General features: G+C 45.5%; 1 protein-coding gene across 6 annotated transcripts in view; it reads right to left on the bottom strand.

The window, feature by feature from the left end:
- Window positions 1–24,078, bottom strand: part of LOC118394578 (glycerophosphodiester phosphodiesterase domain-containing protein 5-like) — a 122,922-nt gene that overhangs the window by 33,682 nt on the left and 65,162 nt on the right. For all 6 annotated transcript variants that reach the window (XR_008136380.1, XR_008136379.1, XR_008136378.1 and 3 more), the window contains exons 3-7: window positions 15,887–15,990; window positions 13,197–13,290; window positions 12,891–12,950; window positions 9,296–9,394; window positions 8,002–8,095 (exon numbers count right to left, since the gene is read on the bottom strand). Coding sequence is in view for 3 of the 6 variants with exons in the window: in XM_052518293.1 (XP_052374253.1) it covers window positions 8,002–8,095; window positions 9,296–9,394; window positions 12,891–12,950; window positions 13,197–13,290; window positions 15,887–15,990 (451 nt within the window). In the remaining 3 variants the exon portion in view is untranslated. The remainder of the gene's footprint in view (window positions 1–8,001; window positions 8,096–9,295; window positions 9,395–12,890; window positions 12,951–13,196; window positions 13,291–15,886; window positions 15,991–24,078) is intronic.

A 24,078-nucleotide genomic window follows, 5' to 3' on the forward strand; every position in this document is an offset into this window, starting at 1 on the left:
TAATTTGTTCCATTCATCTTTCCCTCGATCCTGACTAGTCTCTCAGTCCCTGCCACTGAAAAATATCCCCACCGCATGATGCCGACACCACCATGCTTCACAGTAGGCCTGGTTTCCTCCAGACGTGACACTTGGTTCAATCTTGGTTTCATTAGACCAGAGATGTGCCTTTTACTGAGGAGTGGCATCCATCTGACCACTCGACCATAAAAGCCTGATTGGTGGCGTGCTGCAGAGATGGTTGTCCTTCTGGAAGATTCTCCCATCTCCACAGAGGAACTCTGGAAGAGTGAACATCGGGTTCTTGATTACCTCCCTGACAAAGGCCCTTCTCCTACAATTGCTCATTTTGGCCAGCTGGCCAGCTCTAGGAGGAGTCTTGGCGGTTCCAAACTTCTTCCATTTAAGAATGATGGAGGCCACTGTGTTCTTGGGGACCTTCAATGCTGCAGAAATCTTTTGGTACCCTTCCCCAGATCTGTGCCTCGACACAATCCCGTCCCTGCCCTCTACGGACAATTCCTTCGACCTCATAGCTTAGTTTTTGCTCTGACATGCACGGTCAATTGTGGGACCTTACATAGACAGGTGTGTGCCTTTCCAAATCATGTCCAATCCATTGAATTTACCACAGGTGGACACCAATCAAGTTGTAGAAACATCTCAAGGATGATCAATGGAAACAGGATGCACCTGAGCTCAATTTCAAGTCTCAGAGCAAAGAGACTGAATACTTGTGTAAATAAGTTCTATTTTTTATAGATGATCAAATAAAAAATTAAAAACTGTTGTCACTTTGTCATTATGGGGCATTGTGTGTAGATTGATGAGGAAAAAACCCAAATTGAATCAATTTAAGTATAAGGATGTAACGTAACAAAATTTGGAAAAAGTCAAGGGGCCTGAATACTTCCTGAATGCACTGTATACTGTATTTCAATAAGAATAGCCTGGTAAAATTAAGGATAAATAAACTAGAGTTTTTATATTGTAGCAATATTCCAGCACACATTCATAATGTAACTCTTCATTAAGAGTTACTGTGAGAGCAAACAAACTGCTACGGCTTTGTGTTTGTGCACAAAAATCCACTGTTCTACCCAAATACAACGTATTTAAAAAAATGGAACTGGAGTCTATCAACTACAACTGAATATTCATGAAAGTAATGTGGAATGCCTAGTATCCCTGCCAACCTCACGGGGGCTTGCCCTTTGTGTACATGGTGTTAATCATTTAACGCCCAGGGCTCTGTGAGAAGGTTATAGGAAAACTCCACCCAAAATCTATCTTTTGGCATTTTGTTCATTAGTCCGTTGTTGACATAGTACCAAAAAGTGTTGCTTGTCAGCAATCAAGTTTTCAAGATATGTAACTTTCAAAAAACAGAAATCATCCCTGTATGATGCATTTTGCATCCTATGATGTCAACAATGGACTAATGAAACATACCAAAAGATTGTTTTTGGGTGGAGATTTCCTTTAAGTCATCTGGCAGTAGTGGCTGAGCTTTCAATACTGATACCAGATTTAGCATCATAAGACTAGATATCAAAACAATATTCATTACCAAAAGGCTACTACTCAATACTGAAACGCTGCCACTGCAACAAAAAAAGAAAGCGTATTACTGTAGCTAGTCCCAGAAAACCACTGGGGTTGATTTAAAAAAATAAAAAATAACATTGAGCAATGTGTTCATAACTGGTAGAACTACTAAAATAACAAATAGAATATCTTCAATGTTATATAAAATGTCTTGCAAAAAATAAACACCATTAAATAACATAAGAATATCTTCAACTTTGCTTATGCAAAACTATAAATCGGAGACTCAGAGCAGACAAAATGGTTAATTTACTTTTTAAGGCCAAAATATTGGGTCAAATTACATTCATTAGACCTATAATTCATTACAGCTAAATCATGTACTAAATGAACATTATTCATTTGACCTATAATTCATTACAGCTAAATCATGTACTAAATGAACAGTTTAGTTCCAAAACCACAAAAAAACCCACTGAAGCTCATTTCTTAAACTACTATTGTGTAATGATATTCGTCTGTTGTTTGAAGTAAGTCAGACCGAAATGCAGCGTGTAGGTTACTCATGACTTTTAGTGAAGCTAATACGGTACATGAAATAACGGAAGAAGAAAACAACAAACGAATGAAACTCATACAGCCTCTCTGGTGACTAACACTAAGACAGGTACAATCACCCACGAAATACAACGCGCACTCAGGCTGCCTAAATACGGTTCCCAATCCGAGACAACGAGAATCAGCTGACTCCAATTAGGAATCGCCTCAGGCAGCCAAGCCTAACTAGACACACCCCTAATAATACACACTCCCAATTAATACAAACCCCAATACGAAATACAACATATAAACCCATGTCACACCCTGGCCTACCTAAACATATAACAAAAACACAAGATACAATGACCAAGGCGTGACAGAACCCCCCCCCTAAGGTGCGGACTCCGGGACGCACCTCAAGAGCATAGGGAGGGTCCGGGTGGGCGTCTGTCCATGGTGGCGGTTCTGGCTCGGGACGTGGACCCTACTCCATAAATGTCCTAGTTCCTCCCCTTCGCGTCCTAGGATAATCCACCTTCTCCGCCGACCATGGCCTAATAGTCCTCACCCTGATCCCCACATAACTGAGGGGCAGCTCGGGACCGAGGGGCAGCTCGGGACCGAGGGGCAGCTCGGGACCGAGGGGCAGCTCGGGACCGAGGGGCAGCTCGGGACCGAGGGGCAGCTCGGGACCGAGGGGCAGCTCGGGACCGAGGGGCAGCTCGGGACCGAGGGGCAGCTCGGGACCGAGGGGCAGCTCGGGACCGAGGGGCAGCTCGGGACCGAGGGGCAGCTCGGGACCGAGGGGCAGCTCGGGACCGAGGGGCAGCTCGGGACCGAGGGGCAGCTCGGGACCGAGGGGCAGCTCGGGACCGAGGGGCAGCTCGGGACCGAGGGGCAGCTCGGGACCGAGGGGCAGCTCGGGACAGAGGGGCAGCTCGGGACAGAGGGGCAGCTCGGGACAGAGGGGCAGCTCGGGACAGAGGGGCAGCTCGGGACAGAGGGGCAGCTCGGGACAGAGGGGCAGCTCGGGACAGAGGGGCAGCTCGGGACAGAGGGGCAGCTCGGGACAGAGGGGCAGCTCGGGACAGAGGGGCAGCTCGGGACAGAGGGGCAGCTCGGGACAGAGGGGCAGCTCGGGACAGAGGGGCAGCTCGGGACAGAGGGGCAGCTCGGGACAGAGGGGCAGCTCGGGACAGAGGGGCAGCTCGGGACAGAGGTGCAGCTCGGGACAGAGGGGCAGCTCGGGACAGAGGGGCAGCTCGGGACAGAGGGGCAGCTCGGGACAGAGGGGCAGCTCGGGACAGAGGGGCAGCTCGGGACAGAGGGGCAGCTCGGGACAGAGGGGCAGCTCGGGACAGAGGGGCAGCTCGGGACAGAGGGGCAGCTCGGGACAGAGGGGCAGCTCGGGACAGAGGGGCAGCTCGGGACAGAGGGGCAGCTCGGGACAGAGGGGCAGCTCGGGTCAGAGGGGCAGCTCGGGACAGAGGGGCAGCCCGGGACAGAGGGGCAGCTCGGGACAGAGGAGCAGCCCGGGACCGAAGCAGCCCAGTACTGAGGGGAAGCCCGGTACTGAGAGGGAGCCCAGTACAGAGAGGGAGCCCAGTACAGAGAGGAAGCCCAGTACTGAAAGGAAGCTCAGTACTGAGAGGAAGCTCAGGCAGGTAGTAGGCTCCGGTAAATCCTGGTTGTCTGGCCGATCTAGATCTAGGTTGACGGGCAGATCTGGAAGAGACTGGTTGTCGGGCAGATCTGGAAGAGACTGGTTGTCGGGCAGATCTGGAAGAGACTGGTTGTCGGGCAGATCTGGAAGAGACTGGTTGTCGGGCAGATCTGGAAGAGACTGGTTGTCGGGCAGATCTGGAAGAGACTGGTTGTCGGGCAGATCTGGAAGAGACTGGTTGTCGGGCAGATCTGGAAGAGACTGGTTGTCGGGCAGATCTGGATGAGACTGGTTGTCGGGCAGATCTGGATGAGACTGGTTGTCGGGCAGATCTGGAAGAGACTGGTTGTCGGGCAGATCTGGAAGAGACTGGTTGTCGGGCAGATCTGGAAGAGACTGGTTGTCGGGCAGATCTGGAAGAGACTGGTTGTCGGGCAGATCTGGAAGAGACTGGTTGTCGGGCAGATCTGGAAGAGACTGGTTGTCGGGCAGATCTGGAAGAGACTGGTTGTCGGGCAGATCTGGAAGAGACTGGTTGTCGGGCAGATCTGGAAGAGACTGGTTGTCGGGCAGATCTGGAAGAGACTGGTTGTCGGGCAGATCTGGAAGAGACTGGTTGTCTGGCAGATCTGGAAGAGACTGGTTGTCTGGCAGATCTGGAAGAGACTGGTTGTCTGGCAGATCTGGAAGAGACTGGTTGTCTGGCAGATCTGGAAGAGACTGGTTGTCTGGCAGATCTGGAAGAGACTGGTTGTCTGGCAGATCTGGAAGAGACTGGTTGTCTGGCAGATCTGGAAGAGACTGGTTGTCTGGCAGATCTGGAAGAGACTGGTTGTCTGGCAGATCTGGAAGAGACTGGTTGTCTGGCAGATCTGGAAGAGACTGGTTGTCTGGCAGATCTGGAAGAGACTGGTTGTCTGGCAGATCTGGAAGAGACTGGTTGTCTGGCAGATCTGGAAGAGACTGGTTGTCTGGCAGATCTGGAAGAGACTGGTTGTCTGGCAGATCTGGAAGAGACTGGTTGTCTGGCAGATCTGGAAGAGACTGGTTGTCTGGCAGATCTGGAAGAGACTGGTTGTCTGGCGGCGCTGGGAGGACTGGCGGCGCTGGGCAGACTGGCGGTACTGGCGGCGCTGGGCAGACTGGGAGCACTGGCGGCGCTGGGCAGACTGGGAGCACTGGCGGCGCTGGGCAGACTGGGAGCACTGGCGGCGCTGGGCAGACTGGGAGCACTGGCGGCGCTGGGCAGACTGGGAGCACTGGCGGCGCTGGGCAGACTGGGAGCACTGGCGGCGCTGGGCAGACTGGGAGCACTGGCGGCGCTGGGCAGACTGGGCAGACTGGCGGCACTGGCGGCACTGGGCAGACTGGCGGCACTGGCGGCGCTGGGCAGACTGGCGGCGCTGGGCTGACTGGCGGCACTGGCGGTGCTGGGCAGACTGGGAGCTCTGGCGGTGCTGGGCAGACTGGGAGCTCTGGCGGTGCTGGGCAGACTGGGAGCTCTGGCGGTGCTGGGCAGACTGGGAGCTCTGGCGGTGCTGGGCAGACTGGGAGCTCTGGCGGTGCTGGGCAGACTGGGAGCTCTGGCGGTGCTGGGCAGACTGGGAGCTCTGGCGGTGCTGGGCAGACTGGGAGCTCTGGCGGTGCTGGGCAGACTGGGAGCTCTGGCGGTGCTGGGCAGACTGGGAGCTCTGGCGGTGCTGGGCAGACTGGGAGCTCTGGCGGTGCTGGGCAGACTGGGAGCTCTGGCGGTGCTGGGCAGACTGGGAGCTCTGGCGGTGCTGGGCAGACTGGGAGCTCTGGCGGTGCTGGGCAGACTGGGAGCTCTGGCGGTGCTGGGCAGACTGGGAGCTCTGGCGGTGCTGGGCAGACTGGGAGCTCTGGCGGTGCTGGGCAGACTGGCGGCGCTGGGCTGACTGGCGGCACTGGGCTGACTGGCGGCACTGGGCAGGCGGGAGACTCCGATAGCGCAGGAGAAGAGAACAGCTCTGGTTGCGCTAAACAAGCGGGAGACTCCGATAGCGCAGGAGGGGAGAAAAGCACTGGCTGCGCTGAACAGGCGAGGCGCACTGGAGGCCTGGTGCGTGGTGCTGGAACTGGTGGTACTGGCTCGAGGACACGCACAGGAAGCCTGGTGCGGGGAGCTGCTACCGGAGGACTGGTGTGTAGAGGTGGCTCTGGATAGACCGGACCGTGCAGGCGCAATGGAGCTCTTGAGCACCGAGCCTGCCCAAGCTTACCTGGCTCGATGCCCACTCTAGCCCGGCCAATAGGAAGGGCTGGTATGTGTCGCAGCTGGCTCTGCACCCGCACTGGAAACACCGTGCGCTCCATAGCATAACACGGTGCCTGCCCGGTCTCTCTAGCCCAACGGTGAGCACAGGGAGTATGCGCAGGTTTACTACCTGGCATAACTATTCTCCCTTTTAGCCCCCCCCCCCAATATTTTTTTTGGGGTGACTTTCCGGTTTCCAACCCGTCGCTGTGCTGCCTCCTCATACTCACGCCTCTCCGCTTTAGCTACTTCTATTTCCTCCTTGGGAAGGCGATATTCTCCCGGCTGCGCCCAGGGTCCTTTTCCATCTAATATCATCTCCCAAGACCAGAAGTCCTCATATTGCTGCTCCTCACAATTAACAGGGAGAGTAGGCTCAGGTCTGACTCCTGACTCTGCCACTCTCTCTCTGCGCTTTCCCCCGTTACCTACGGTTTTCGCTCTGTAAAGCCGTGCTCTCCTTTTCGATTCCATACCTGTATAGCCCTCTTCGCATTGCTGTAGGGAATCCCAGGCGGGCTCCTGCACTCGCACTGGGTCGGACGCCCACCTGTCGATTTCTTCCCACGTCGTATAATCCCTGCTTCTGCCGTCCATATCGTCCTCCTTTAGCTCCTGCCAGTTCACACGCTGCTCGGTCTGTGAATCGTGGTGGGTGATTCTGTAATGATATTCGTCTGTTGTTTGAAGTAAGTCAGACCGAAATGCAGCGTGTAGGTTACTCATGACTTTTAATGAAGCTAATACGGTACATGAAATAACGGAAGAAGAAAACAACAAACGAATGAAACTCATACAGCCTATCTGGTGACTAACACTAAGACAGGTACAATCACCCACGAAATACAACGCGCACTCAGGCTGCCTAAATACGGTTCCCAATCCGAGACAACGAGAATCAGCTGACTCCAATTAGGAATCGCCTCAGGCAGCCAAGCCTAACTAGACACACCCCTAATAATACACACTCCCAATTAATACAAACCCCAATACGAAATACAACATATAAACCCATGTCACACCCTGGCCTACCCAAACACAAGATACAATGACCAAGGCGTGACATATAGTCTACATGCCATAGAAGTGCAATGGAATTTACACAGTATACTATGATTCCCAGAGTGCATTTCACTTCCCATGGTGCAATGCTCTGCCTAGGGCTGCTGGCAGGCTAGTGGCTACTGCTAGCAAGCCCAGACAAATGTGAAGTAGTCTAAATATATTGCTGTCAAGTTATGAGTGCATTTCACCAAATTTTTGGGTTGTGTAATCATATTATAATGCTCACATGAATGTCATGCTAAATATATTGTAATGAAACAGGCAGGGAGCGTGGTTCGCACCATCAACCTTATGGCCCGAAGCCCAGCGTGCCATCGACTGTAGCACAAAAGCATGCTCGTGTGGCTGAGTCGATATCCGTGCTTATAAAACAAGGTCGCTACAATAGGTTCATACAAAAACAATTCAAATTTCGTAGAATAACTACAACGTTACAATGCAAATGTCATGTGTAAAAGAGTATTTTTTTGTATGTAGATTTGGAACTAAACGTCCCTTGCACTGCTTTGTAACACCTTTTGCTTAGTTGTTTCGGTGGGCTAGCCCTCATCTGCTCCGTAAGCAAAGTATTCCCACAGTTCGCTTCTGGAGACAGTTTTGTCAACAAGCTGCGGACGTGAAGGTATGATGTTTTCTTTTCAAGAAGCCATGATGTCGGCATTTTCGCTCTCCTCTCACTTGCTAATAAAAAACTGCTGGCGCTGTGTCAGCTGCATGCACAAGCGCAAGTAGCCTGGCTAGCTTACTACCGCCCCCTTGAGAAGATTCAACCAAATTACTAAAAAGACTCAATCCATATATGACTTGAGACACATTTGACAGAAGTACCGAAAGTAACAAAAACGTTTCAGTATACCGTGCAGCACTACCATGGTCAGTAACACAGTCGGGGTCGGGTCGAGCTGCTTACTTATTTTCTCTGTGCGGGCGATCTGCCCAGCCACCAGCCAGGCCAGAGCGGTGACAGCCACCAGAGCTCCTAGGTGTAGGAAGGGACCCGTGGCCTGGACAGGGGACCAAAGGAGACCCATTCTATTAATGAAATCATTCATTGTTGAAGGTGTAGAATTACTACTCTCAATCACAGTTGTCAATAGTATGACATATGGTAGGCTACTGCATGATTACTAAAACCAAAAATTATTCAATAAAATAAATGATTAATTAACATATTGACTCAGTCTTAATAATATATATATTAGACGCATTTCAATTGAATGTTGCAATTTTATGTACAGTAACTGTCAAAGGTTTGGACATACCTAGTCAAAGTAATGGACTGTCGTTTCTTCTTCTTATTGTTGTCCTTAGGTAGTGGTTTCTTTGCAGCAATTTAACCATGAAGGCCTGATATACACCGTCTCCTCTGAACAGTTGATGTTGAGATGTGTCTGTTACTTGAACTCCGTGAAGCATTTATTTGTGCTGCAATCTGAGGTGCAGTTAATGGTAATGAACTTATATCCTCTGCAGCAGAGGTAACTCTGGGTCTTCCTTTCCTGTGGCGGTCCTCATGAGAGCCAGTTTCATCATAGAGCTTAATGTTTTTTTGCGACAACACTTGGAAAAACTTTCAAAGTGTTCTGTATTGACTGACCTTCATGTCTTAAAGTAATGATGGACTGTCGTTTCTCTTTGCTGAAATCGAGCTGTTCTTGCCATAATATGGACTTGGTATTTTACCAAATAGGACTAGCTTCTGTATACCACCCCTACCTAGTCACAACACAACTGATTGGCTCAAACGCATTAAGAAGGAAATTCCACAAATTAACTTTTAACAAGGCACACCTGTTAATTGAAATGCATTCCAGGTGACTACCTGAAGCTGGTTGAGAGAATGCCAAGAGTGTGCAAAGCTGTCATCAAGGCTGTCATCAAGGCTACTTTCAGGAATCTCAAATATACAATGTATTTCTTTAACACTTTTTTGGTTACCACATGATTCCATGTGTGTTATTTCATTGTTTTGATGTCTTCACTATTATTCTACAATGTAGAAAATTGTAAAAAAAAAAAAAAAAATTAAAAAAAGAAATAAAGAAGAAACATGGAATGAGTAGGTGTCCAAACCTATGACTGGTACTGTAGTTCAATACAGTCGTTCACATGATTTTTCAAGTATATAACCACATATCGGGAAGGTGTCCTGTGTAATACAATATGATGCAGAGCCCTAAAGGGGCACGGGTTGTTCAACTGACCTGGAGTGATACAGGGATGACTGCCCACTCCTCCCCCCATGTTTGATTGACAGATATGAATCCAATGGCAGTGGTCAGCAGGGCAGCACTCACTCCAATCTATACCGGCAAACAGAGAGAGTGTTACAGACAATCACGCACACACTCTTCCTCCCCCTCCCCCCAAGGCTAACTATTCCAACCATCTGTAGTGAGTTTGGCCAGATAACAGCACCCTGGGGCATGTCGTCACTGCTTTCACAACCCCAAGGAAAACATGAACTCAAAATGTGGGGTTCAGGCAGTGTTCAGTCGGCCACTTGAAGACACACACAGTATACAGGCCATATACACATACAGTGAGGGAAAAAGTATTTGATCCCCTGCTGATTTTGTATGTTTGCCCACTGACAAAGAAATGAACAGACTATAATTTTAATGGTAGGTTTATGAACAGTGAGAGACAGAAGAGCAAACAAAAAAATCCAGAAAAACGCATGTCAAAAATGTTATAAAATTATTTGCATTTTAAATGAGAGAAATAAGTATTTGACCCCCTCTCAATCAGAAAGATTTCTGGCTCCCATGTGTCTTATACAGGTAACGAGCTGAGATTAGGAGCACACTCTTAAAGGGAGTTCTACAAGACCATTGCCAAGCAGCTTGGTGAGGTGACAACAGTTGGTGAGATTATTCGCAAATGGAAGAAACACAAAAGAACTGTATCTCCCTCGGCCTGGGGCTCCGTGCAAGATCTCACCAAGTGGAGTTGCAATGATCATGAGAACTGTGAGGAATCAGCCCAGAACGATACGGGAGGATCTTGTCAATGATCTCAAGGCAGCTGGGACCATAGTCACCAAGAAAACAATTGGTAACACACTACGCCGTGAAGGACTGAAATCCTGCAGTGCCCGCAAGGTCCCCCTGCTCAAGAAAGCACATATACAAGCCCGTCTGAAGTTTGCCAATGAACATCAATGATTCAGAGGACAACTGGGTGAAAATGTTGTGGTCAGGTGAGACCAAAATGGAGCTCTTTGGCATCAACTCAACTCGCCGTGTTTGGAGGAGGAGGAATGCTGCCTATGAACCCAAGAACACCATCCCCACCGTCAAACATGGAGGTAGAAACACTATGCTTTGGGGGTGTTTTTCTGGGGGGGGACAGGACAACTTCACCACATCAAAGGGACGATGGACAGGGCCATGTACCGTCAAATCTTGGGTGAGAACCTCCTTCCCTCAGCCAGGGCATTGAAAATGGATCGTGGATAGGTATTACAGCATGACAATGATCCAAAACACACGGCCAAGGCAACAAAGGAGTGGCTCAAGAAGAAGCACATTACGGTCCTGGAGTGGCCTAGCCAGTCTCCAGACCTTATTCCCATAGAATAATCTGTGGAGGGAGCTGAAGGTTCGAGTTGCCAAACGTCAGCCTAAAACCTTAATGACTTGGAGAAGATCTGCAAATGCTTGGGGTCATTGTCCATTTGGAAGACCCATTTGCAACCAAGCTTTAACTTGGAGTCAGGAAGCTTTAACTTCCTGACTGATGTCCTGAGATGTTGCTTCAATATAGCCACAATATTCCTTCCACATGATGCCATCTATTTTGTGAAGTGCACCAGTCCCTCCTGCAGAAAAGCATCCTCGCAACATGATGCTGCCACCCCCGTGCTTCACGGTTGGGATGGTGTTCTTCGGCATGCAATCCTCCTTTTCTCCAAACACATCAATGGTCATTATGGCCAAACAGTTCGATTTTTGTTTCATCAGACCAGAGGACATTTCTCCAAAAAGTACGATCTTTGTCCCCATGTGCAGTTGCAAACCGTAGTCTGGCTTTATGGTGGTTTTGGAGCAGTGGCTTCTTCCTTGCTGAGCGGCCTTTCAGGTTATGTCGATATAGGACACGTTTTGCTGTGGATATAGATACTTTCGTACCCGTTTCCTCCAGCATCTTCACAAGACACTTTGCGGTTGTTCTGGGATTGCTTTGCACTTTTCACACCAAAGTACGTTCATCTCTAGGAGACAGAACGTGTCTCCTTCCTGAGCGGTATGATGTCTGCGTGGTCCCATGGTGTTTATACTTGCGTACTACTGTTTGTACAGATGAACGTAGAACCTTAAGGCGTTCAGAAATTGCTCCCAAGGATGAACCTTTGAGTTCTTGGCTGATTTCTTTTGATTTCCCCATGATGTCAAGCAAAGAGGCACCGAGTTTGAATGTAGGCCTTGAAATAGATCCACAGGTACACCTCCAACTGACTCAAAATATGTCAATAAGCCTATCAGAAGCTTCTAAAGCCATGACAATTGTCTAGAATTTTCCAAGCTGGTTAAAAGGAAGTCATCATTGTGTATGTAAACTTCTGACCCACTGGAATTGTGATACAGTGAATTATAAGTGAAATAATCTGTCTGTAAACAATTGTTGGAAAAATTACTTAGGACATCTACTTTGTGCATGACACAACAGACTTGCCAAAACTATAGTTTGTTAACCTCACTAGGGTAGGGGGCACTATATTCACGTCCGGATGAAAAGCGTGCACAAAGTAAACTGCCTGTTACTCAGGCCCAGAAGCTAGGACGTGCATATAATTGGTAGATTCGGACAGAAAACACTAAAGGTTCTAAAACGGTTAAGATTATGTCTGAGTATAACAGAACTGATATGGCAGGCGAAACCCTGAGGACAAACCATCCCCCCAAAAAACAATTTCAGCTTACCACTATTTTCAATGGCTAGTATTTTAATATTAAGGCCACGTCCTCCCAGGTGCAGTTTCTAGGGCTTCCACTATATGTCAACAGTCTTTCGAAAGAGTTTCAGAGTTTGTAGTTTTTCTAGGCGGCTTCTATTTTGGCTGTAGTGTTTCCAAGCGCATGGAGGAAAGCACATTTTCTTATTTAGCTCCGGTAATGAACATACTATTTCATAATTTGAGTATTAGGATACCTAAGGTTTGATTATAATCGTTGTTTGACTTGTTTGGAAAAGTTTATTATTAACTTTTGGGATTCATTTTGTATGCATTTTTATGGAGGGAAACTGAGTGGATTATTGACTGAAGCGCGCCAGCTAAACTGAGTTTTTATGGATATAAAGAAGGACATTATCGAACAAAAAGGACCATTTGTGATGTAACTGGGACCTTTTGGAGTGCCAACAGAAGAAGATCAAAGGTAAGGCATTTTTTATATCGCTATTTCTGACTTTCGTGTTGCACATGTCTGGTTGAAATATAATTTATGTGTTTGTATGCGGGGTGCTGTCCTCAGATAATAGCATGGTTTGCTTTCGCCGTAAAGCCTTTAAAATCTGAAATGGTGGCTGGATTAACAAGAAGTTAAGCTTTATTTTGATGTATAACACATTTTCAAGAATGTTAAATATTTTAATTGAGTATTTTTGAATTTCGCGCTCTGCAATTTCACTGGATGTTGGCCAGGTGTGACACTACCGTCCCACGTACCCTAGAGAGGTTATCAAGAAATTTGTGGAGTGGTTGAAAAACAAGTTTTAATGACTCCAACCTAAGTGTATGTAAATGTCCGACTTTAACTGTACATACACAAACAAACACACCAAAAATAGCATTACCTTGTGCAGCCAGTGCAAGTTCAGCTGTTGTCCCACTGCTATGTGGCAAAGTGCTAAAATCTGAAAGAATAGACACACAAATAAATCACATCACTTGAATTTCCACAACCACTGTTTTCAAAACAGGTCAACAGCTGCCTGTGCTGTGCCATCATAACTTTCACATGTGGACTTGGTCCAGACATGCATGGCAACACGTTTCTGCCCTGCCAGGTTACACCCCTAACATTACCTAGCTGTTACCCAGGGCCTAGACACAGTATCAATATCATCTCACAGTGAAAGTTTGATGAGATGACAACTCACCATTAAAAATGCAATATAAGTGAAGCCGGCAGCGGTAGTGGCCAGGATTGGAACGGTCCCGTCGCTCCACTCCCCAGAGCGGTTATATAAAAACCTGTCAAACAGAAGCCAGTTACACAATAGTAGCGTCTCATGGATATCAGGGCAGGCTACAGTTAGTGCTGATTTGTCTCTGTAGCTCAGTTGGTAGAGCATGGCGCTTGTAACGCCAGGGTAGTGGGTTCGATCCCCGCGACCACCCATACGTAGAATGTATGCACACATGACTGTAAGTTGCTTTGGATAAAAGCGTCTGCTAAATGGCATATATATTATTATGATGAACGCAAGATCGTAGAAACCAGCACTGGCCAACCAGGAGTAGGCCAACCAGCTTCCTTGCTGAGCGGCCTTTCAGGTTATGTCGATATAGGACTCATTTTACTGTGGATATAGACACTTTTATACCCGTTTCCTCCAGCGTCTTCACAAGGTCCTTTGCTCTTATTCTGGGGGATCGATTTGTACTTTTCACACCAAAGTACATTCATCTCTAGGAGACAGAACGCGTCTCCTTCCTGAGCGGTATGGCGGCTGGAATTTTCCAAGCTGTTCAAAGGCACAGTTAACATAGTGTATGTAAACTTCTGACCCACTGGAATTGTGATAGTGAATTACAAGTTAAATAATCTGTCTGTAAACAACTGTTGGAAAAATGACTTGTGTCTAACCAACTTGCCAAAACTATAGTTTGTTAATAGGAAATTTGTGAAGTGGTTGAAAAACGTTTTAATGACTCCAACATAAGTGTATTTTAACTGAAGTCGGAAGTTAACGTGGCAAATTATTGATGCCTTGTTCTAAAAAGACTGTCTCCTTAAGGCTGTGTCTCCACACACAAGAGAGGAAGTACATCACTGGGGCCAAGCTTCCTGCCAGAGGACCTCTATACCAGGCAGTGTCAGAGAAAGGCCCTAAAAATTGCCAAAGACTCAAGCCATCCTAGTCATAGACTGTTCTGATTCCCAGTGCTACCGCACGGCAAGCGGTACCAGAGAGCCCAGGTCCAAAAGGCTTCTTAACAGCTTCTACCCTCGAAGCCATAAGACTGCTGAGGAGCTAATCAAATGGCTACCCAGACTATTTGCATTTACCCCCCTTTTTTTACGCTGCAGCTACTCACCGTTTATCTATGCATAGTCACTTTACCCCTACTTACATGTACGTATTATGTCAACTAACCTGTACCCCCGCACCGGTACCCCTTGTATATAGCCTCGTTATTGTTATTTATTGTTTCTCTCATTTTTTTTTACTTCAGTTTATTGGGTAAATATTTTCTTCACTCTTGTTTTTCTTAAAACTGCATTGTTGGTTAAGGGCTTGTAAGTAAGCACAGCACAGTAAGTTCTACAACGGCTGTATTCGGCGCATGAGACCAATAAGATTTAATTTGATTTAGCCGAGTTCAGCTAGGCACCAGCCGAACTGAAGCATGCTGACGCCTTTAGAGAGTGTGTAGAGAGAATGATGATACAATTAATAGGAGGGAGGAGAAGAGAGAAGAGAATGAAAGGAGAAAGTGGAATGAGGGGGCAGGGAGAGAAATTCGGAGCAAAGGACGATGGGGGAAGTAGAGGTGACATTGTGCACTAATGAGAGGAAGAGAAAGGCGGTGGCGAACAGAGAGAGTGAGGGGAATGACCTTGGGGGGACAAAGCAAATTGCACTGTTACAAGAAGAAACAAAGCTTTGCTCTCTCTCTCTCAAGGCACGCACACATTTCACCAAACGCCTGACTGACAACATTTTTCACGCAATTGTACATGTAAAATCGGTACGCACTCGGTTTGAAAATTACGCTCAGGGGTGCAAAGTGCTCTCGGCCAGCAAACGCCGTTGGTGTGTCCGAGAACTTAGCCTTTAGTCTCTGTTTTCTGGGTGACAGAATGATTGTCAGACACAAGCTGACCTGACCGTGTGTCTGTCTGGTCTGACAACCCAGCGTGAATTAAATGCCACTGAACACTATGAAACTACAGTACATACGGATATGGCTGGACTTAAGCTTAGAGGCACATACTGCCATGTAGGAGTTTCTCATATCATAGTGGATTCTGGGGCATAGCGTGCACATTCAATGTAGAAGGCTTTGAGGACTTGATCAAGAGCTTGGTCAAAAGCTCAACTAAATAAACCCAATTCATAATTTCAGTGGTAGTATATTCTTCAATTGAATTCGCAATGTCTCTTGTCTCATGGCAAAACCAACACCTGAATTGTCTCCAAGTATAATTGGTTTTATGGTAACTGTGGGGAAGACATGAATGGAAGAATCTGAGAGGTGATTTGGGGTCAAAGGGTATTCCTGCTTTATGTAATCATGCTAACTATAATCTGCGGTGATAGATGCCCTAAGGCCTATACATCCGCACCCCTATTAGGGAAGAGGATTATCTCAAAATGATTTTGGCCAACCAAAAAAAACAACACTCTAGAGTTAGCATTTTCAGTTCAGGCAAAAACATATGGAGACAAAATGGCATATTTTAAAAGTAAAACATTAATCTAAGTAATTGCCAGAGAATCAATGTAGTGGACGGTCATAGGAGCATTTAGTGAACAGACCACTGACTGATGACGCCGATATACTGAGAGACATTAATCTATGAGTTGTATAACTAGCATACACACGGTACAGCAGGACTCACCAGTTGAACTCATTGTAGTCGTTGTGTGCCTCCCACCAGAAGTAGAACCAGACCAGGAGCAGAGAGAAGGTGAAGAAGAGGATGAGAGACCACAGGAACTCCCACTGGGAATCAAAACACAAAGGAAGTATTATTACCTTTACCAGAGTACCATTAGTCAAATATCATCAGATAAAGCACTTTGGCCAGTGTTGTGTTGAAACAGGTGAGGAAACATTGGAATACTATTGGTAAATTCACTTTATTTCTTTCTTTGATTGCAAGTGAGCAAAGGGCTGATGAGAAAGTACTTTCTCCACCCCAGACTGGCACACCACTTAACATTACCCCCATACATCAACATAACAATCAACACTGACAACAGAAATGCAAGCAACAACAGTCTCCTAGATATTGGGGCGGCAGGGTAGCCTAGTGGTTAGAGAGTTGGACTAGGAACCGGAAGGTTGACATGGTACTAATCTGTCGTTCTGCCCCTAAACAGGCAGTTAAACCACTGTTCCTAGGCCGTCATTGAAAATAAGAATTTGTTCTTAACTGACTTGCCTGGTAAAATAAAGGTAAAATTAAAAAATTAAAAAATAAAATCCGGCAGAGTCATCATTGGGCAATCTGCCCTAATCCAGCCAACGTGAGAAAGCCAAAGACTATAATCTGGATGTAGAGAGACTGATGACGGTGCAGACAGGGCCGGCACACAGACTGATGGCTCAAACCTGGAGTCATGTCAAACATTTAAAACACCATTCGCTAGCTGCATCTGATTAACGTGGTAAACCCCAAACAAATGAGGAATGGTCTGGAGAACAAGTCAATACAAGAATGCTCATGTTCTATAGTGAATGTACTGTCAATTCTGTTCATAAATCATTTCACACTCCCACTTTGTGTACACATTCACAAAGCCTGCATGACCAAAGACCAGACAACATTCATGCCGCTTTGCAACTGATTGAAAAGAGAGAACCACATGTCTGGTATCAGCGAAGGCAGAGGCAGTATGCAGTGTATGTGACAAATAAAATGTGATCTGAATGGTCATAGGGCAACATGGTCTCAGTAAAAAAGCAGCGGGGCTCAAACTCACATCCCCCCAATCCACTGTCATCCCTATCAAGTAATTACTCACATTAACTTAAATAGCCAATAAGGCCATAAACCAACTATTGGTCAGCCTTCAAATGCCACCGCAAGCTGTAATAAGAGCTCTAATAAAAGAGAGAAACAAGATATAATGTTAGCATGCGGACATGCACACGCACACACCTTGGAAGACAATGCAAAAATGTGAGCTTTTCAAACAGACAGCAAGACTGGCGGCTCTTCAAACTGTATTTGTACACCAGCCCACAAATTAGCACAATCAGGCTTACTCAGAGTCTGGAGGACTGGAGAACGCTCAGATAAAGATGTAGAAATATAACTGACATGACTGTTTGATTTGCAAAAAAAATTATACAAATACAAAATACAACACTTGTTCCAGCTCTATACATAACATTTCTATCTGTAATAATGTTCTTACATTGCACCATCCAGAATAAGACCCAGTTGACCCTGTACTTAGCCTTGCTGTGATAGGGGATATCAAGGTGATATGAGAGCACAAACAAAGCTGTCTGGACATTCACCTTGGATGACTGTTCCATGGAGGGCATCGGCTGGCAGTAGCACAGGATGTAAGACAGGGCCAGGTCTAATGGCTGGGTGGTGACAGATACCAGCCATGTATACCTTCTGCCCATCTCCCTGGGCACTTGAGAGGAGAGCCTACATGTGTTAAGTTCAGCCCAGGCCAAACAGCAGTTTAACTAGGGGGACACTAAAGCACATGTTTGGGATGGTATGAGGATTATTATGTAACAGGATGGGGCAGATTTGGTGATTTGGGGCAGGGATTGAGAATATAGTAGTTTGAGGGAAGGAAGCATGTGGGATTTGTAGGTGGCGATTCTTTTTAGCCACCGATCTCTTCCGGATAAGTAATTATAAAAACCATGAAAACAACATATGTTAAATGATTATAATTATTATTGACCAGAACCTTGTTACTATTTGACGTGTAAATTTGAGCATTAGTCATGAAGATTAGGCTTTTCTCTATATTTACTACTTCCTTCTATGACTGTACTAAGAAAATCACTCTCATTCAGAAATCATAGTAATACGGACTCCAGAACGGTTACTATAGGGTTAGTTTCACATGGCTACACTTCCAAATCTCGTATTGATTGCAACGTGAGAAAGCCAGACATCAAGGTAACCAGAGGGTTAACCCTGTGGTAGGGAGGTGGTCCCTGTGGTGCAGGCTAGGGTCTGACTGGGCCCTGCTGACTGATCCAACTGCTCTTGCCCTGTCCCCCTGGCTTTTAATGACTACCCAGAAACACCTGGGAGAGGGACACCTTGAGGTCATGCAAGGGGACATTGTTCACGTGCTAATGGCAAAATGGATTACAGAGGTGACACCCCTGGGAGAGGAACTGGATGGTCAATTAGTAGGTAGTGTTTGGACAACAAAGGAGACAAAACATTGGGGACCATTTTAACCTGGTTGTTTGGGAGCTAATCAAGTTGCCAGGCCAGTTGTGAGTGGCAAAGATTGCATACAATGTGCAATAAATGTGTATGTAAATAATGTGCAATTCAAGCTTCAAATGAACATATAATATCAAACGTGTTTGGAACATTATTAGGCTGGCTGTCACATTTATTCCTTCAATTAATATTCAGCCAAGCCAGCATCATTGTTTAGTATGTGCAACGTGTACCTTATGACTGAACATTAATCCTGTCTCACTGTTCTTCTCTGCTGCCGTTTAGGAGCTGATCAAATCAGAGATGTCTGGCATGATACGGCCTGCCTGCCTGATATCACATTTGCATTCTGCAAGGCTTGCTTTATTTAGGGAGGAACATATGCCTTCATGCCAGAGCCGACACCATTGCATTAAAAACTGCTTTCTGACTACAGTCGAAACAAGGAACAAACTCAAAATGTACTGAGCGTAATAGATCTAGTAGTCTGTTGAATCATACAGTATGTTGAACTTCCATTCAAAAATGAGGGATGCAACCTTTTTGTTATATTTATCACAAAACGTGTCCAAGTGAGGTTAAATGGTCAATTTTATCTACCAGTCAAGAGAGGTCAGGAATATTATATATTATATATAATATATATTTTTTGTAAAAGTACAGTATTTAATGGGTCTGAGAGGAAATAACAGGTTTTAGATTGTATTGAATGGGAGGTTTTCAAGCCCAACAGAGCAGACTAATTCGGCCTTGTACTCTGCTAGTGGGAGCGGGGTGAGGAAATTACTTTTCTCTACCGGGAAAAATGTATATATATTTTTTGAAATGTCATGAAAATTGCAGTACTGCTTGTCTGAAGGGCACTAGGCAGGCAGGCAGGCAGGCACCTGAATACGGATGGAATACATCATAGCCTAAGCCTCATTGACCAACAGAGGCTTAAAATAGAGGGATGAAAAGGATCAGGGGATAATTCTCTTCTGTGGAACCGTAAACCCTCGTATTACTGCTAAAAATCTGAGAGGATCCTCCACTGTCTCTCAGGACCAAATATGAGGAGTAGATTGCAGACATGTCATCACTTAAATAACATATTTGCATGTACACCCTGAACAAACGCCATATTCTAAATTGTTTAAAGCTGCAATATGTAACTTCGCTGGGGCAACCTGACCATATTCACATAGAAATGTGTGTTGTGTCATTCTCATTGAAAGCAGTAGATATGTTCTGTATGTGCCATTTCTATGCTTCCTGTTCTTAAGTTTCATTTTTGCATCTTTTACTTTAGGTTTTGAACACCAGCTTCAAACATCTGAAAATACAATATTTTTGGTTTTTGAAAAGGTATTTCACAGAGGTTTAGATGGTACAATGATTCTCTACACTACACTTGCATGTTTAGTCAAATTAACTATTAGAATTTTAGCAACCAGGAAATGCAGAGTGATGTATGCATAGCGCATCTTTAAATTAATTTCAAGATGTTTAGAAAAGAGCTCTACTCGTTACATCACAGTAGCTTTCTACTGACCAGTTTAGGTATAACGAGTTTAGTTGACGCAATATATTTGCATATGTTTAAGGCCATCTTGCTGTGCCTAAATGGGACTACTCCACAAAAGGTGCTTGCTCGTAATCCAATTTCCTTCCTACTTGCTAGCTCCAAGGCTAGCAGAGTATTCTCCACTATTCTCCAGTGGCTCCATCTAAACAGCCAGCAGTGTAGTGTTTTATGATTGTATTGGCTTTTCTCTTATGGGGCCAATTCCTCTCGTTACCTCCCAGTACCAAAGTCATTATAGCATCTGCCTCTACCCATGCCTACTAGGAGTCCAGGCTTTTATAGTGTCATTAGGACTATAGATAGACCAACCAGCATTCGGCTGCACAGAAGATATCACACACACACACACACACACACCTTGCATGGAGCACGGAACAGTCCACCTTCACTGCAGGTCAGCAAGCTAGAGAGCGCTCCCACGAGACGGTCATAAAAATTAAATAAAATCACAGGCAGGCAAATTATAATGAATGTAATGATGCTAGACTAGAACGTCCACATATACTGTAAACTCATTGTCAGGTTTAACTCCCTGTTTAAAACAGAAAAGGTGAACGTCGGATCCAAGTGCGCCAGCAAGGTAATAGGAGGACAGACAGATGGAGCACAAAATAAATGAATGATTCACTAACACCATGATGAGGATAATATTATTAGGCTCCAGAATTCCCCTGCCCTAATGCTGTCCCATCTACAGTAGCTCCTGACTGCAGCTCAGTAGAGGAATGAGCTAATTCCACACCAACCCTTGAGGGCCAGGTCTATCAAATCAAGCAGGCAGGCACGTGAAGTCCACTGAAAGGGAATCCACTGAAAGGGAATCCATGTGGACATCTAGAGCAGAGCAAGAATTTGAACTCAGAAAGGAGATGTAGAGACATTCTAGATGAGTGTTTGGAACATCGTCTTACAGAGGTTAAGAACAATGTTTCATTAGTTGCTACACAATTGACTGCTGCAATTGCCGAAATTAATTATGTAAATGTTCTGTTCTTGTGTAATTTATTGTGCTACAGTATATAATGTAATCTTGTACAATATTAAAGGAATGAAGGCAATTTGTTGGACTGGCTACAGGATTGTGTCTGCAGAATTAATGATGTTACAGTAAGGCACGACAATTCTTTAAAAAAAAATTTTAGTTGACTGAGAACACGTTCTCATTTGCAGCAACGACCTGGGGAATAGTTACAGGGGAGAGGAGGGGGATGAATGAGCCAATTGTAAACTGGGGATTATTAGGTGACAGTGATGGTTTGAGGGCCAGATTGGGAATTTAGCCAGGACACCGGGGTTAACACCCCTACTCTTACGATAAGTGCCATGGGATCTTTAATGACCTCAGAGAGTCAGGACACCCGTTTAACGTCCCATCTGAAAGACGGCACCCTACACAGGGCAGTGTCCCCAATCACTGCCCTGGGGCATTGAGATATTGTTTAGACCAGAGGAAAGAGTGCCTCCGACTGGCCCTCCAACACCACTTCAAGCAGCATCTGGTCTCCCATCCAGGAACTGACCAGAACCAACACTGTTTAACTTCAAACTACATTAGCCGAGTCAATCCACAGAAATACTAATTCTACACATCAACAGTCCTCATGCTAAATGGTATCCAATCCTTCAATTAAGAAAAATCCCAAATTGAATAATTTGCATGAGATTTCTTGAATGCATTTATTGAACACTTCGAATTACACTTATTTCACATGGCAATTCTGTGGAAGCAAGATAAGAGGCGTGAGGAAGAACCTACCCATTACTCATCATATACACAAACATCATGCAAACACACTACCACATGCCAGAAGGCACATTTGGCAATATCTATGGAAATTTGTTGAGAGCGTTTTAGCCTAGAGAACCAATTCCACCTAGTATTCACACACTCCTCAATCTCATAGGATAATGCTTTAGTTGGCTTCTGTACATTGACGGGGTCAAATTGGGGTCATGATAGGGGCTGCACCAAATGTTTGATGTATTATAATTGATAATGCTTATGTTGTATTAATAGAAGGGGATGGGCTATAAAACCCCTCCACATTTATAGGGTCCTAGACTACAGATGAACATATATATATATAAGTTCATCTGTAGTCTAGGACCCTATAAATGTGGAGGGGTTTTATAGCCCTTCCCCTTCTATTAATACAACATAAGCATTATCAATTATAATACAAACATTTGGTGCAATATTAATTATATATCGTTCATCTATATTATATATATATAAATTAATCTGTAGTCTAGGACCCTATACATTTATAGTATATATTCATTATAAGGTTTAATTGTTCCAGTCTTTTCTAGTCTTTTCTAGTCTCAGCCTCTTATAAAGAAACGGTCTGAGAGATGTGTGAATTATTGCAGGGTGTCTGTGAGAAGGCACCTCTAGGCTAAAAGAGATAAGAGACTAGTCAGACATACCTCTGTAAATCAACTTGGGGTGTGGACATTTACTGCTGAGCCCTTAGAAAACACTGGAACTATTGTATCTCTTGCAAGTTATAAATAGCTGTGCATGCATGGGCTTGGTCTGATGAGTAGAAGGTAATGACATGTGCAGTTACATCACTAGAGCTGGACTTCAGGCTTAATAAAATAACTTAGGACTTTTCCTATTTTGCAGAACTCAGGAGAGACATCAGTTATATGTGTGATGTTTGATCTTTGACTTCTATCTACAGCTGTATTTTGATTATAAAGTGCACATTGAGTATTCCTTATTTGTTAAGTAAATAAAACGGAGGACAAAAAACAGAACCAACAACATCAAAACTGGGCATCTGTCCAGTCCTGTATTAAAACACAATTCACCACTTAACACTACAGTCCAAAGTGAATCATCAATTAACTATCTGGAATATGCCAAACTATGAAGAATGCAACTCGGGTTTGCCTGTGGATGATGCCGTGCAGGTGTTTGTACACATCCATATACACACACACACACACAAACAAATAGTGCTATACATGCACTCAAACATTCAGTTCGCCTTGCTGTTATGACTTTTGTTGTTTGCATTGTTGTTTTCTGTTTTCCTTTTGTTCACTTTCTTGGTTATTGGGGGGGAATGGATTATTTTATTGTGGGAGGGGTCTGATGGTTGAGGGGCAGCTCTTGGGGAACTGTGGGAGGGATCTTGGAGGGCTGGTGGCCTTGCGGTTGGGAGCTTGGGCTGGTGGCTGATGGATCGCTGGATCGGGTCCCCATTTTTGACCTTGTGGGAGATCTGTCGACGTGCCCTTGAGCAGGGCGTTGACGCTGTTTGCTTCTGTGTGTCGCTCTGGATGGGAGTCCATTAGTTGACTAATGTGATGTAGTTGTTGAACGGCTTCACTGCAAGTATATTGTATGATTTAAATATTCAATACATTTTGTTTTTTTCAAGAATGCAACTAGGGACTGAAACAGGTGTACACAGGCCGGGATAGCGAGAGAGTCCTTCCCACCATCACCCACCCGTTCCTCAGGCAGTGGTCTGCCCGTCTCCTTGTTGTCCTGGGCAAGACCAGCAGCTGGTGGGGTTGTCACTGAATGTCCCACAGCTCATCACAGCCCTAATCCCTTCACAACTCCCTCAAAATCATTAGTATTGTTTCCCCACCCAGCTAAGGCCCACCTATCAGACCAACAACATTGCCCTGAGAAGATCAGGGTTAGAGGGTTCCAGCCCTCTGGTCCTCGGCCCTCTCTCCAGTTATGACAGAACTGTCAGGAGCACCAACTGGCCGTGGCTTCACTTATTACAGAACAGAATGGCCTCTTCAGCTCTGTGGAGCTGCTGACCTCATAGCTACAACTAATATGATACCCTAGATATTTTGGTATTACCTGTTCTTCTTGGTCAGCTTTTGATCTGAAACAGCGTGTTGTCATTGGACACTCATATCTGAAGAGTTGAAAAGTTCAGGAAAACATTGGAGACCTTGGTAACCTCCCGGACTGGCTGGACTCACTGAACACTAGCACAGGGGAGAGAATACAGCCTCTGATAAATCACACACTATTGCTGAAAGTGTATTTTCTCTGGTTAGCCTTTTGGACATAACACGTGATAGAAGGTAGCCTACACTTCCAACC

The sequence above is a fragment of the Oncorhynchus keta genome, chromosome 1 (assembly GCF_023373465.1).
Source record: "Oncorhynchus keta strain PuntledgeMale-10-30-2019 chromosome 1, Oket_V2, whole genome shotgun sequence".
NCBI classification, from domain to species: domain Eukaryota; kingdom Metazoa; phylum Chordata; class Actinopteri; order Salmoniformes; family Salmonidae; genus Oncorhynchus; species Oncorhynchus keta.